The sequence below is a fragment of the Chroicocephalus ridibundus genome, chromosome 8 (assembly GCF_963924245.1).
Source record: "Chroicocephalus ridibundus chromosome 8, bChrRid1.1, whole genome shotgun sequence".
NCBI classification, from domain to species: Eukaryota; Metazoa; Chordata; class Aves; order Charadriiformes; family Laridae; genus Chroicocephalus; species Chroicocephalus ridibundus.
The window spans coordinates 54,858,029-54,873,072 of record NC_086291.1 but is presented as its reverse complement, the minus strand read 5'-3'; the positions used below and the strand labels follow the sequence as shown (position 1 = coordinate 54,873,072).

The 15,044-nt window shown below is 39.1% G+C and overlaps 1 protein-coding gene across 4 annotated transcripts in view; it reads right to left on the bottom strand.

Annotated features, from left to right (window-relative positions):
- The window catches only part of MAD1L1 (mitotic arrest deficient 1 like 1), a 367,938-nt gene that overhangs the window by 319,938 nt on the left and 32,956 nt on the right, over positions 1-15,044 (bottom strand). For all 4 annotated transcript variants that reach the window (XM_063344898.1, XM_063344899.1, XM_063344900.1 and 1 more), the window contains exon 10: positions 8,146-8,232. In XM_063344898.1, the coding sequence (XP_063200968.1) occupies positions 8,146-8,232 (87 nt within the window). The remainder of the gene's footprint in view (positions 1-8,145; positions 8,233-15,044) is intronic.

Here is a 15,044-nt window from a genome sequence, read left to right as displayed (position 1 = left end):
AAGAAAGCTGCTTTTTTTTTGGGGGGGGTGGGGTGACTGCAATTTATGACAAGTTTTTCTGCCTTACACAGCTAAAAAAGACAAGGCAGCTTACTTTTTATTTTTCATTAAACTTTTCAATCAGTATGTCTTTTGTATAAATGATAAAACTTTGACATTAGGGAAATATTTATAACTAAAAATGCCCCCCCTATATACAGCTATATATGTACAGTCCCATATGTACCATATATACAGCTATATATACACACAGAGTATGTCCTCCATTTACTATTGCACCATAGGCTACACATTCACGTGTGCATACAAGCAGACGCAGAGAACATTAAAATGAAAATACATAATGAAAATACCAATAATAGCTGGCTGAAGAAGTCATGCAGCAGAGTTGACATGATTCCGCTGAGAAATTGTTAAACAAGCGATTAGCCAGAGTGCTGGACAAAGTTTACAAGCGGATACGATCAACTGACTGAGACATCCCAGCCAAGACAATCTATTTTTCAGACGTAACCCTACTCTGAGCAGTATTTGAACTGACACTACTTCACAGCAGTTACAAAATCCTACAGAATTCAGGTTTACCTTGGTAAAATGCCTGTGTGTATTCTGGCTGTCCCCACTCTCCCCAGAGCGCTGTACCCTAAAATACTTGAGAAAAAAATCACAGTCTTTAATACCCCTGTTATAATGGCAGAAATAGACAGAAATTCATTCTGCATTCTACCACCAGTCTTGCTCTGGCTTCTCATGACTGCTCAGGAAAGCTATAAGGCAGTTCTAGCATTACGAATTACGAGACAAAACAGTTATATACAACCTTGTTTGACTGTTGTAGACTTATAAAACACTTCAAAGGAACAGTTCGAGAACCATGGTCGGTGCTATATTTTTAAGATATTATATGAGAAGAAATAAACATGTATCGTGCTTTTGGGGGAGAAGGGAATAAAAACATCTTAACAGGTACGGATTTATAGGAATTAATGTATTTTATTTGCCTTAAAAATAATTAGTTGCAGACTAGACAGCATCTGTGGAGTAGAGGTGTTTGTTTTCATTCATGAGGTCTTTTGGATGCGTATATGAGAAGACGAGAAACTCAGGTCCCTGTATTGAGTGACTCAGCACACCCCGAGCAAACACAAAGCTTCTCCAGACACTAAGTCCAGACTTCTCAGGCCACATTCTTCTGCCTTATCCATGGGACCATCCCTCTGACTTCAAGACTGATTCAAAAGACATTACCCAACTGAAAGGCCCTCCTCTTTTCCAATTCATAAGATTTTTCAAGGCTTACTGCCACATTGCAGAGGCAATAAGAGACAAATCCCTACGCACTGGAAATCTTAAGTCACTACAATTCCCACAGCTCTATACAAAGCTTGGCAACAGGCTGAATTCAAGATTTTACATAATACTGTTTTCAAAGTAGAATATTTTTGTACTGCTGCCTACTGCGTAGCTGAGATTATAATTTTTCCCTCTGTATTCACATCACAAATTAATATGGATGTGGGGCATTCTTCCTTTGGCTCATCAGCCTCACGTAAACCATTAATTTCATCATGGCATCTCTTTGCTAAAAAGGAAAGAATACAAATACTGAAAATAGATAATAAGTTTTGACTTCAAACTACTTCAATAATTCTAAATATTCATTCTAGTTCCCAAGAACTCTAGACCTGTGTTAACATGCATCTGTTTCATCTGGAATTTTTAGGAATTTTAGTTTCACAGAAGTGAAAGATTTATAGTACAGATGTGAGCCATGTATAGAAGAAATGCCAGCCAGACTTCTCTTCCATAACTTTTACAATGCAGCTCCATGGTTGAAACATGGAGTGTGTGCTGTACAACACATCAGCAAGAACAGTCTATGTTTCCTATCAAATTAACCGATTATTTTTACACATTTTTCTGGTTAATAATACACACTGCTGCCTGGACACCCAAGGGAATGCTGAATCAGCATCTCCTGAGGAACACCAACAAATGAAAGCTATTGTTTATTCTAGCAATAAGACGACACATAAACATCAGGGATGCCAGTAGGAACAACAAGGGTCAGTCACAACCCTGGAACAAGAAAAATTTAAGAACAGTGTTAAATAGCTTCTACAACTTTTTTTAATCATTAGCATCAGAGGCATTCCACAGATTCTCCTTGAATGTTCTCCAAAAGCACAGTCAAATATAAGGTAAGAAACTAATGTTTTCACTGGTTTTGCACTATGCAGTTTACACAGAGCTCCAGGCAGAAGCTGTGTCTGTCCCCTGGAGGCTGTTCTTTAGGCTTTTTCTATATATTTTCTTTTAAACAGAAAAAGAGACAAGTTCCATAAGCTTCAAAAACCAAAGTTGCCTGGTTTCCTATGGATTTCTCTCTCCAAAGGTGAATATTGACTCAAGTAGACTTCCATTTTTCATACCAACAGCGTGAAAATGATACCAAGAGTACCACAGTACTAACAAATGCCACGGGCCTTGGGAGAACTTGGTATAGCAGAAATTATGGCCTGCGATATCCCTGTGGTATCAGAATAGTGCTCACTCACCGCCAGCCTCAAGGCTGAGGAAGCGGTGGCCAAGGAGGAACGATGTCCAAGAGCAGCCTTGCTGCTGATGTGACATTTAAGAGGGTCTTGCAGGGCTCTGATGTCTAATAGGGCACGACCTCCAGTTGCACCAACAGGATGTCTCTCATGGAGCTGGAAACCTGTTTTCCTTCAGCTCGCTGGAATTTATCATTTTGAAGACCTCTACCATCTGCCAAACGTGACAGAACACAACTAGCGAGTTCAAAAGTGTAGGGTAGGCACAATCTCATCTACATACACACACAAAGCACAGTAATAAGCCTCACTTCCTCAGGAAATCAGACTAAAAATGGCACAATCATGAAAAGCAAAGGTCTGGGCAAAATCCCATGTTTTTAGAATTGGAAGCAGAAGTCAATGTCTTGACTAAATTATTTTTTGCCTTCCCATTTTCCGATAGGGATTAACCATATGACAGAAAAAAATTGGAAAAGCTTTGTATCTACCAAATTAGAGTCATGAATAACCAGATGTTGCTCTAGAAGCTTACTAGCTGAATATGTTTATTTGGAGAGAGTAGCTTGGTCACTTAATGGGACACTATCAACTACCTACTGGTATAAAAATGCATGAAAGATCCATTTTGCAGAAAAGAAAAAGCAATACCTACTAGTCATTTCTTCGTAATATTACTCTATAAATGAATGCAGAACCTGACAGCAGTTAATATTGCCCTGAAGCGCTGTGAATAAACATTTGTCTGGTATTAGGTACACACACAGCTCCACATATAAATCAAGGCACAATGTGCCATATAGATGAATAAGAGCAAAAAAAAAAATCCTACCTTGTCCTATATTAGACATTAAGTGCTTCTTTTGATCACAAAATAACTCATAAAGCCTATCAAAAAGCTAGCACTTCTCTCTCTGTCAGATAAAAGACATTTCACTGTAATTAAACTTCTGTCCAACTTTCCAGAAGATTAGGGGAAGAAGTCTGACGGGCTCTATTTATATTTGTGACTGCCACTCCTTGGGACATCCAAGGAAAAGAGAAGATGGGCAATAGATTTACAACACACTTCTGAGCTAACAGCACTTAGAGATGGATGGTTTTGAGCTTATCATCACTCATTCATTGTTTTATTTATTTAAAAAAATCCGTGCTGCCAAACTCAAAAGCATTTTCTGTTCAGTTTGCAATCTACATTCCCCAACCTTCAATGGTTTAGTTTTTTATTTAATTTCTAAGTGGCAACACAGACAGCAGGTTGTTTGGGTAAATCAGCTTTACATGATTTATATGAATAAAGGTGGTAAACAACCATGTCTCGTAACAGAACTCTCCGAGCACTTGGAGAAGGAAAACATTATTCTATATATCCCTTTTCACATATGAAACTATACGTCAAAACACATGGCTGCGTTTCTGACAGTAGGCGATGAGAATAAGCCATGAGCTCCAGGATCCCAACACCTGAACCAAAGATTTACTCCCCTTCTGGGTTTTTTTGTGTCCTTCATCCTTCTCAGTACTAACTTCAGCTGTGCGTTTCCTTGTATCTGACTTTCTACAAGATACCTCAATGGTCCACAGTCAATATTACACTTAGACAACAAGAGCAAAAGTAGAAAAGAAATAATCACTTTAGGAGGGACAACAAATAACCAAAAAAATATATTTTCATAGCCTGCCTTTCAGAACTGAAGCAAAGACCAAACTGTAAGCAGTGGCAGAGGACAACACTGATAAGAAGGGAAGTTTTCCCCTACATTTCAAATTCTAGAATGCTTTGCCAGGATTGTTTTAAGAAATCTCTCCAGAGATATCAAATATGCAGATAGGGTGCTGGAAAAATAAGTATGCAGCTTTTCTCACTTAAAAAAAACCCAAAACGTAGTGTAATGACTACATCATTTTTCTGTAAGACAAAAGCTTATAAACAGCTTGGCCGACTTAATGTATTCCAAGCTACAACTATCAACTCTTCCTGAAAAGGTACAGTTCAACATCCCACGCCTATAGAATTCACACTCTGGGGGAAAAATGCACATAAACTAATGACGGCTGCATGGTTAAACTGACCCACTAATAAAACACCTTTCCTTCATTACCTTTTCCTAAACAACGCAGGTACATTTCATGCTATCAAAGCGGCCCTAAGCAATCTCCTTTTGAGCCTTTAAACCTTTGGATTGTTCTCTTTGTTCTGCAGTTACAGGGCTCCACCATACTTCCTGCTGTTACTGCTGAAAGTATAATTTACTCTGTTTACACAACTTGTAGCTACACGCTCCATCACGTGCTATTAATGGCACTTTCAGCGACGTTACTCAGCGATCTGCAGTTGTGAAGAGAAGTGAGCGGCTGGTTATGTGTTCAGGGCAAGAGTGACCCTCTCCTCTGTCCCCGCGCCGGCACTGCAGAAAGGTTTTCCTCCCTAGCAAAAATAGCCAGCTCCAAGGAAGTCTATACAACTCAAACATGTAAATAATCACTGTTAAAAGAAATTGATTTAAACCCACTGTTCAGGAAATTCAGTCCTGTGGTTCTGTGTCTAAAAACATCCAATCTGAGTGCTACAGCAAATGTGATATGCATCATCATTTGATCTCTGGGAGGCCTTGAGACACCGGCAATTGCACAGGCTACACAAAACACAGACTGTGCTTCAGATCCCCGAGCCAGAAGCAGGGGGAATATCAACGCAAAGGATGATTTGTAGTGATGGGGCCTTTTTGTGGTGCGATGACCTCTATTGCCTTTTTAGTAACAGAAATGCTGGCTCTAAAAAAAAAAAATAAATAAATATATATATACACACACAGTAATAAATGGAAAGCAGTTCAAGAATGGGAGAATGAGACAAAAATAAATGTAGTCTGTTTAGTGAAACCATATGCTATTTGGAAAACCTTGTTACCACTGTGTTTGTATACCATAACTCTCCATTCTAGATCATCTAAGGGACACTGAGAAGCAGTTGAACTAGATCTGTCTCCAGTTTTTACAGAAATGGATGGGACCTTACACAGCGAATTGTTCCCTTGTGGTACCTTTTCCATGCCTGGTTTGTTTTCTGAAGTCAAGTCCTGCTCATATTCCGCTACATTAGCGATTAACTCCTGCTTCGCTACCAAGCATCTCCTCTTATCAAAAAGAAACTGGGGACTATTTGTCAGGTTGTGAGACAAATAGTAGCTGGCAAGTGTCTATCACAGGCGCTAAACAATGCGGGAAAGGTACCATCACTGGGAATAAAAAACAGTAAGACGACTGCAGCGTAAAGATTGAGAGAAAGAATAACCAGCTTGCAAAAAACCCTTCCAGGCACTCTTCTGCCTGTGTTTAACAGCTCAGTGACAACCAAACGTACATTCACAGCACAAAGGCTCAATATCAGCTGTTTACGGAAGAGCGTCATATCACCATCTCTAACACCACACTCCTACTAAACTGAATTTTGCACTGTAGCACCAGGTAAGCCAGGGCTACCTGTGATTCTCCACTTCATTGCCAAAAAATAAGTTCAAATGCCAACTTCTGATGATGTTTTGCTTAAGCCTAATTAATTTTAATGTAGAAAATTAATCAAAGCGAGGCAAAAATTCTTTCGTTTTTCTACTGCACGTTGCTCTATACACACAGAGCCACCAACTCTAGAAACCAAACATAGCACTATCAGTACTGAAGACATTTCAACTAAAAGCAAAAGAACTGGTAGCTGGAAAAAAAAAAACCACAACAGAAAGCTGAATAAGTGCTGGGCTCAATCACTAGAGGGAGTCATGATCACATATTAAGTTACTGTAATGCACAGACCACTCTGAACACAATTATGAAACAAATAAAAGCGAAGACCATCAGCTAAATCTGGATGTCATTCAGGGAAAAGAGAAAATTAGATTTGCTTCCTTAACAAGGTTTTATTTCAAAAGACTCAAGACCTTCTCCTGGGAACTTTCAAATCATCTGTAATGAAAGGTTTTTAAAAATGTATCTTATTGCTGCATTTTAAGACAGAATAAGGTATGTGACAGAAGAAAGCCAAAATTATCAGTTTTGGAAATGACACACAGCATTGCATCAAGAAAATGTTAGAATTTTAATTTAAGCAGCTTTACAGCCCATTTCACTTGAAATCAAAGAGTAATCTTAATCATGTTTTTACTTTTAAACTAAATTGGCACAATTACATCCAGCATGAATAGGCACTACCAAAAGGCTGCTTTTTCAATAGATGATTCCCCCTGGCCAGTAATAAATTTAGAAAAGCATTTCTCTGACAGGCTGAGAGAAGCAGCCTGGAAAAAAAAAAAAAAAAATCAATAACTCAAACATTACCATCGTTCTTTTATTTGATCATTTGATCAATTGTGGGTTTGAGGGTTTGCTTGGTTTATTTTTAATATATGAAATGTCTTCTTTATATTGATGATATTCCAGCCCTCCCGCCTTTTAAACTTCCTAGCAAAACCCACAAAACCATTTGGCCGGCTGCACTCATGGGAATTTACACTTGGCTAACAATTTTACAACTGACTAAACAGTTTCATTAACAGCAGCAGCCCACACGAAGCTTTTAACACCCAGCTTGAATCCTGCCCATCACCACTAAGGCGGAGCCCAGAACACGATCATCTCTTGAACCAAAATCTCCCACGTATCTCAGGAGACACGTTAGCAAATGCAGCCCAAGACAAACAGAGTGCTTGTCCAGTGCTCCATTACACAGTATTTGACTGCTGTACAGTCAACGTCTTTACACCACAGGCTGAAATTCTCCACACTTCTCTTGCTTTGAGAAGTCAGCTAACACCTTGGCAATGCAAACAGTCTGAGAGCCTTTTTGAAAGACAGAAGTACTGTTTTTTAACAAGAATAGACACGGGTTCCTAATGTGAGGAAAGAAAACAGTGTGAGAAGCAAGAATATGTGCACCGAGGATGAGAAGTGCTTTCCGGCATGCCATGGAAGCATGTTAAGAAATGCTATGTGTAACCAATGCAGTCTGGAAAGTTAAGCCCTGGCAGAGAAATTCGTTTCCCCTACTAGATATTCACTCCCACATCAGGACAAAGGCTTAAACACCCTCTAGTTTCAAATACATATCTGACTCTACACACAGACTGCTCCTCACAATGAGTAGCAGTACTTTTCCACCAAAACTGCAAACATACTTTTCCACCACCATCTATATAAACCGGTCCTCTAAGTAGTCAAATCACAGCTCTCAGGACTCATACTCCCTTCCCATACCCAGATGACTACTTTGCGCATTTTACTATGGCATTCCCTTTCCAGATGAGACGGTCTGGGAAAGCAGCTTACTTCCCCTTGCAAACACTTTAGCTCATAAAATAGAGCTGGATAAACTCTTCATCGCATCCTCCCACAGTTCTTCATCTTTTTCTTCCTGCAAGGATTTAAGTAAGCAAAAAAACTCTTCATCAACGTGGGAAACACACAGATAGCATAGAAGGCTCCATGGAGCATCAGGGAAATCTAAAAAGCCATCCTCTCAGGCTGCAGTCTGTCTTCTTTACATATGCTTTAATATAGCGGTGGATGCTGGTAGCAAGACACTATTAGTATCACTTACCTGTTCGTGACGGTAGAGTTCTGCTCTTTCAGCACAATCTCTCTTTGCTGCAGGGCCACAATTTGCCTGGAGAGATCATCAGGTGTCCTACACAATTAAAACAAAACAGAAACTTTTAACCAACCATTGGCTGAAAAACTATATTCTGTATATAACCATAAAATGGTCTCACCAAAGGCAGAGAAGGCAATTTCACCAGGCCAAAGTTGCTGCAGTCCCTTAGAACAACACAGGGTTGCATCCTGTCCAGCTCACATAAAAGCCTGTTTTATTAAAGCCATGGCAGGATGCTCTAATCACCACCCAAGTCACAGCATCTCGCCACTGTTGGCTTCAACCCATAAACTAACTCTAAAGCCATGCAGTCAGCAAGACCAAATTCTTCAAAGCAAGCAGCCTGCATAAACATTCATACCAGATGAACAGGCACTTTATCACTTCAACACATAAACGTTTTTGTTTTTTTAAAATACATAAGAATAGGTGTTCGCAGTCTCCTCCCCATCCTAGTGCTCAGCGGGAATACACAGGGGTGAGCACACGCAGCGGTACTCTAATTGCTACTCAACTACAGAGCCTCAGCGGAGCATGGTCACAGGATTATTACTAAGAGGGCAAGAAAAGGAAGAAGTAAATATACATATAAACTGTACAATTCAATAGCTTTTGGCTACTGCTGAACACTCGTTGATAGTGTAGAAGTTCACCTACAACATAGGTGACTCAAAGCAGCACTCCCACACAATTACCAGCGTGCTGACTTCAGAGTCCTTCATACAAGCAGTGACTCCAGAGCCGCGTGGGGAAAAAATAATCCATCAGCTCTAGATAACACTTCAGATACCACTCTGATAACCTTTTCTTGTCAGAGACTAAAGATTTCTACAGATCCGCTAGCAACAGCTCTGCAGTTGCCAGGAATAGGTTTATTTTTCCATCAAATGCAATGACAAATTCTTAAAGCTAGTGGAATGGGATCAAGATAACTCTAGCCTGGCAGTCCCAGAAACCACTGTCCTACATCAACAGTCTCTGCAGGAGATAACTGTTCTTTTCAGAGACCTCTCTTTAAATCACAAGTGTAAGAGATTCAACTCTAAATGAGGCAGCTTATGAAAAAATACAGAAAGATTTTTCTCTTGAGCCACCAGAAAGGGTTTCCCATCACAAAAGAGAAGCATATCTCACTTCTCAAAGGAAAGGAAGCAGCAAAGGGCATCACAGTATGTACCGGGTGCATCCTTTGGCTACAGCAAGCTGCATCACCCCTAAAGGGGAAGAGAGACCCAATCCTTGAAAGGGCCTTTCATAGGGAGCAAGTGGGAAGGTAATTTTGGAGAAGTGAAATCTGTAGAAAAACATTCTGTCGTGTCCCCCAAGATGCAAGTCAAGGCTTTGCTGTTGCTGGCAGATGAAATTAAGCCCGCTCAGATTTCACATTATTCAAATACAGCCCTGGAATGAGGCTTCTGCCACTCCAAAAACCGAATCCATAGGAGATATGCCCCTACCTTGACCATTGGGATTCTGACTGAATCTGGGCTTCTAAAGAAGCCATTTCTCTGATGATACCACTTTTCAGCCAACTGTTCGCATACAGATAAGGCATCACTTTTTCCTCTTTAATCATCTGTCACTTCCAGCCAAGTGGAAATCAGTTAAACATCGAGCTGACGCAGATAGTCTGGATTCAGTTCTGGCAATCCCAGTTCAAAGGCTCCTGCTTTTTGCTTCTAGAATTGCACACGTGTAGCCTTCCTCAGCAGTAAATTTTGAAGGCTCTAATAGCACTTGTGTTACCTGCAAGTCTTAACAGTCAATATACAATAAAACAGATGGACGTGCCCTTCCTCAGACAATGCAGACACGTATTGCAGCAGTCAAAGAAATCTGTCAGAACAGGATGAAAGACTATCCTTCAAAGACATCACGCTCAGTGGCCAAGGAAACTATGAGAACACCAGGCTGGCGATGGTTTGATTAAAATATCTAAAATTCAAATTCTGCTAGCAGAGACAAGTCAATTTTAAGCCAACATACACCTGCATTTTCAAATGTGTTGCAGCACTAGATAACACACTTCAAACTCCTGTAACTGAGCCTGAAGGGATTCTTAATTTAAGCAGTTCCCCATCTCTTGACTGAGGGATCCTTAATGGCTGGGCATCAGAGCAACACTGGAGAACTAATTCAACCCGATCTGGTGCAAGTCACATCCTCGCATACGGCAGGAATGAGGGGAAAAAAAAACACTGGTTTCTTGGAATCTCAGCTCCAAAGAGCTCAAATCTAACACTGCTCTAACTTTGGCTTACAAGTTGGAGGACTCAGGTTCTTTCTATTGGTATATAAATGGAGAACTAAATGCTAACATATGCCAGAAAATGGAAGAAAGTTGGTTTCGTGTATGGTCCACAATGTCTGCACAAGAAAAAAAAAAAAAACAAAAACAGCAAAAAACCTACAAAAGAAGTCTATAAAGTTACAATCTGATTTCAACATGGGTTCATTAGATTCTGCCTGCAGGAAGTGGACCTCTGACTCAGATTTTATTTTTTCCCATGAATTAAGGAAGTAGATCTTCACTTTCCACAGTAGTTCCTAACTAGAAAAGTCTATAGATAAGGTAAGGATAAAGGCAACTTTGTATTAGTGCTGATGAGAAGGAAAAAAAAGAAAAATTAAAAAATTACAAATTATGTTTCCCTTTCCACTTCACCATCTTTCACCTACTATAGCCACCAGAAGCTAAAAAACAGAGAACACGAGATAGAAATGGACAGGGTATGCTTAGTCTGTTTGGCAAAAAGAAGCCATTAGCAGACACACCAATTTCAACATGGACAATCTTTGTAAAATTTAATGCCAAGGCAACAAGGCTCTGAAAAATGCCGTTTTAAGCCTCTCATAATTCAACGAAATATAGCAGATTTGTCACAAGGATAGGTAGTATCAGGCATTTCTCTCGCCATGCTGAGCACCAGCCCCAAACACCAGTGTTTGGTCCCTGCATCAATGAAATAATTGCACAGATTTTTTTTTAAAATGGGCAAAAAAAAAAAAAGTATATTTGCCTTGATTTTTTTTATCGTTTTCTCAGAAATTCATACCGTAATATATTAGGACTGAGACAGAGAACTGAAATTAATCCAGTAGTAAAATGAGACAGGATTATAAAAGCCACAGATTTCTAGCAATGATAGCTACTGATAGATTTCCAATAAAAAACAATCACCCTCATCTGTTCGGCAATTCAAATTAACGATCAGCTTCCAATCTCAGTTTCAGCAATTGGCAGCTTTAGGTTTATACTTATTTCTGGTGGATGTTTTATTGGCATTACATGGAGTGTCCAAGTGGAGTGGCATAGATGTATAACAGAAAATAAAGTCAATGAGCATTAATCCTCTTCTAAAGAAGAGTTCGCTTTCTGTAAAACTAAATGTCAGGTGATCAGAGCAAAGACACCCCTTGCATGGACTCTGCCATCAAGTACCTTTATTGAGAGGTTTCAAAGCTTGTTTCTGAGGTCTACATCCTATCCTGATCACACACAATTTGACAAAAGCCAAATTTACACAGTTCCAAGTAGAAGGATGACACTGCATGCACAGTGAAATTAAATCAGATGAGCTTTCAATTTGAAGAGAACTGGTCAACTCCCAAAGCCCTGCGAATACCGAGCAGCCCTCATTGCTGTAAACTGCCCTCTCATTTCACAAGTTTCTGAAAACAATGCCACATGAAGAGAGAAATTTGTCAGCATTCTAACACACACTTAACATGTTCTGGCCTTGAGAGGCTTTGTCTGATGGACTAGCTGTATATAACTTTTGCTAAAGCTCTGTCCATTCCCTGTGGAACAGTTGACACCAAAACCAGTATTAAAAAGCCAAGAAGTCTGTTTTAAGAGAATCTGTCTGACAGATATATGTTAACAACGCTACTTGAATCACCATTTCTACTTGAGAGTAGTTTGAAATTCTATCCTTACATAAATATATCCAGAACTCCCTTTGCGAAGCTGCTTTCTTTCTGCACTGTCACTATGTTTGCCCTGCAGATGGCTTCCTTCCCCGTGGAGCCATGGAACCACGAATAAACACACACCTAGTTTCTATCAGCCATGTCAAATCCTGTAAATGAAACACACACACTTAACGGTATGATTCAAGAGCAGCGTGTAATTAGGACTGAATCATATGCCATGTAATTACAAGGATATCACGAAGAACAAATGGCAAAAAGTGGCTTCCAAACACGGGTGCAGATTAAATCACTGCCTTCAGTTCCTTTCTCCCGGGTAAGGCACAAGGAGACAAAAACTAGAACGTTCTTCCTCTGTCCCACCATCCCATCCTGAGACCGCATTTCCTTCTGCAATAACATTTACGCAAAAATAAAATAAAAACACAAAACCAGGAGAATTTAAGCCTAATTGAGAAACAAGATTTCTTGCCCTAAATGAGCAAATTAGTCCAGTGTAGCTTAGCAGCACAGTAAGGAAGGAGAGGGACAAAACTGCTGTTAACCAGAGCTCTCTGACTTTCTTTGAAGCGCAGATAATTTGAAAAGAAGCTATTTAAGAATGACAGAAACCTAAAACTGTTCAAATGAAGTGAAAAATTAATTTAACGGGATGCCCACCCAAGTCACTCAATGACTTTCAGGCGCCCACTGGCACACTTTCTTAACTTTTAACATGGAAAATGGCTTATGCATTTTTTTATACTTTTTTTTTTTTTATTTAATGCACACAACTGGCATTTCATAGACATTGGCTAGAAAGCTCTGTTGAACCATGTTAGTTAAGGATCTATTACCATTTCAGTATAAACTATGACAGTTACACACTGAGAATTAGCTATTGAAGTAACATTAAACCAAGACTCAGTAAGAAGATGAAGACGTTAAAGTAAAAATGGGATTTTTTTTTTATTTATAATTTATTAGAACGTCAACTTCTTATTGCATCTATAAAATGTTTCAAAATTCACAGCAAAGGAAGAAGTTTGATTGTAGCTAGATATCTGACATTAAATTTTAACTATGGAAGTGCAAGACAAAAGTAAAACTAAATACAAAAACAGGCACTTAGTCAACTCTGTTTGGAGGACTAAGGTCTTCACTCCTCTTTTTTTTTCTTTTTAAATTAAATTTGCTTGAAACTACCAAACTAATGATACTAAATTACTCAGAATTACTTATTTTTGGAAGTCTGTTGAATTAACATTTCTCTCCGTAGTTTCAACTCCGCATGAATGTACGATGACACAGATAACTAAGTCATATTAAATTGAAATGGAACATTCCCAGGTTTTTGGCAGGGCATTTTAGGTGGATCCATGAACTGGTTTACACTTAAGTACAATTAACTGGTATAGCCCAGAGACGGAAGTCTTCACTTGAGTGTTTGTTAAGAGAATCAGGCACAGAAAGGGAGGGCCATCTGCTGCTTTCTCTGCAATCAAAAATAACTTCCAGGTTGTTTGGGTTTTTTTTTTTTTAAGGCAGTCTCCTAAAAGTATAAGGAACAAAATCCAGATTTTCTTATCTGTTTTTATGCTACATATAATAAACACCAGAAAATTTTGAAATTCTCCTCTCCTCAAGAAGGACCTTTTCTACTTTTAAGCAAGAATTTCATCTTCTTCCTAGGCAGGAAAACAGCAGCATCTGAAGAACACACACAGAATGATAACATGACAACAACAACAGAAGATTTCTGCAAAAGCGTTTTAGTTGTTTTAAATATTTCTGTGTGATTAGGCGGCTATGGAATGCCTGTAACAGTCTCTTCCTTTATGTTTGAAGTGAGTCCCCCAAACCTCCTTTTTGTATATTTGAGCTCTACAACGGTTTAACTCCTCTATCTCTGGTGTACAGGAGTCTCCCGCTTATTCCTTAAACTTCACCAGCAAGTCCAAAAGCAGCTCAGGTCCTGTGATGACTTGCCCTTCAAAGAGTTTAATTTGGTCACATTAACTCGAAGTTTGTATCAGAAAACTGCAGCTTGCTCAACATCCCTTTCCCCTCGAAATATGCACCCCCTCCCTGCGAGCACACCTCAGCTCCCCTTCACCGCTAAAGGAAAATATCGCCACTAAAATCTGGTGTCCAGGCCTGGAAGTCTCACAACAGCGATTCTCTTGCAAAAAAAGCCCCTTCAAGCTCCAGTCCAGGTAGTTACATCTATTTGTTAATGTCTCCACACCTACCTCCTCCCTTTCTATTGCTAACTACAGGAACTAAACCATATGGTAAGGAATCTGCTGCACACATTGTTCACAAACATTAATTCTCAAAATTTCCTAGGCAATTAGGACACATTTAGTGTTTTGTAACACTTTGATTAAAATGTTTTGAAGAGCAATCGCTTACCTTTATTCATGCAAACGAAGGTGCTAAGAACTGTCAAAAAACCAAAACTAAGGTACACCTTACACTGTTTCTCCAATAAATTGCATGCTTAATACTTTATGTACAAAGTGAACGAAGTCTGAAGTGTAAACTGAAAGCAATAAGCAATCTCAGCTTCTGAGGTTCCCTTCATTTAGGAGGGAAATCTCATATTTGTGTAGATAGAATCAATAAATCCAATTGCTCTTTACCAAAGCAAATGTCCCCATTAACCACTTGAAGCAGAACAACTTATTTGTAAGAAAGCGTTTTAAGTGTTTCTAAGTGTCTTGACAATTCCAAAAACAATTGATATGACTCTTTTGAAGCAACTGCAAAATTAGCAATTAATCCAATCAAGCCATAATTTGAAGAGGGAAGAAGAGAAAATGAAGAAAACTATCTTAGATTCCAGTCAATAGACTTTTGAGGGGTTTAATGAAAAAAGCGTTTTTCTTCCCAAAGTTAACAATACAGCATCATAACAACTAATCTTTCCA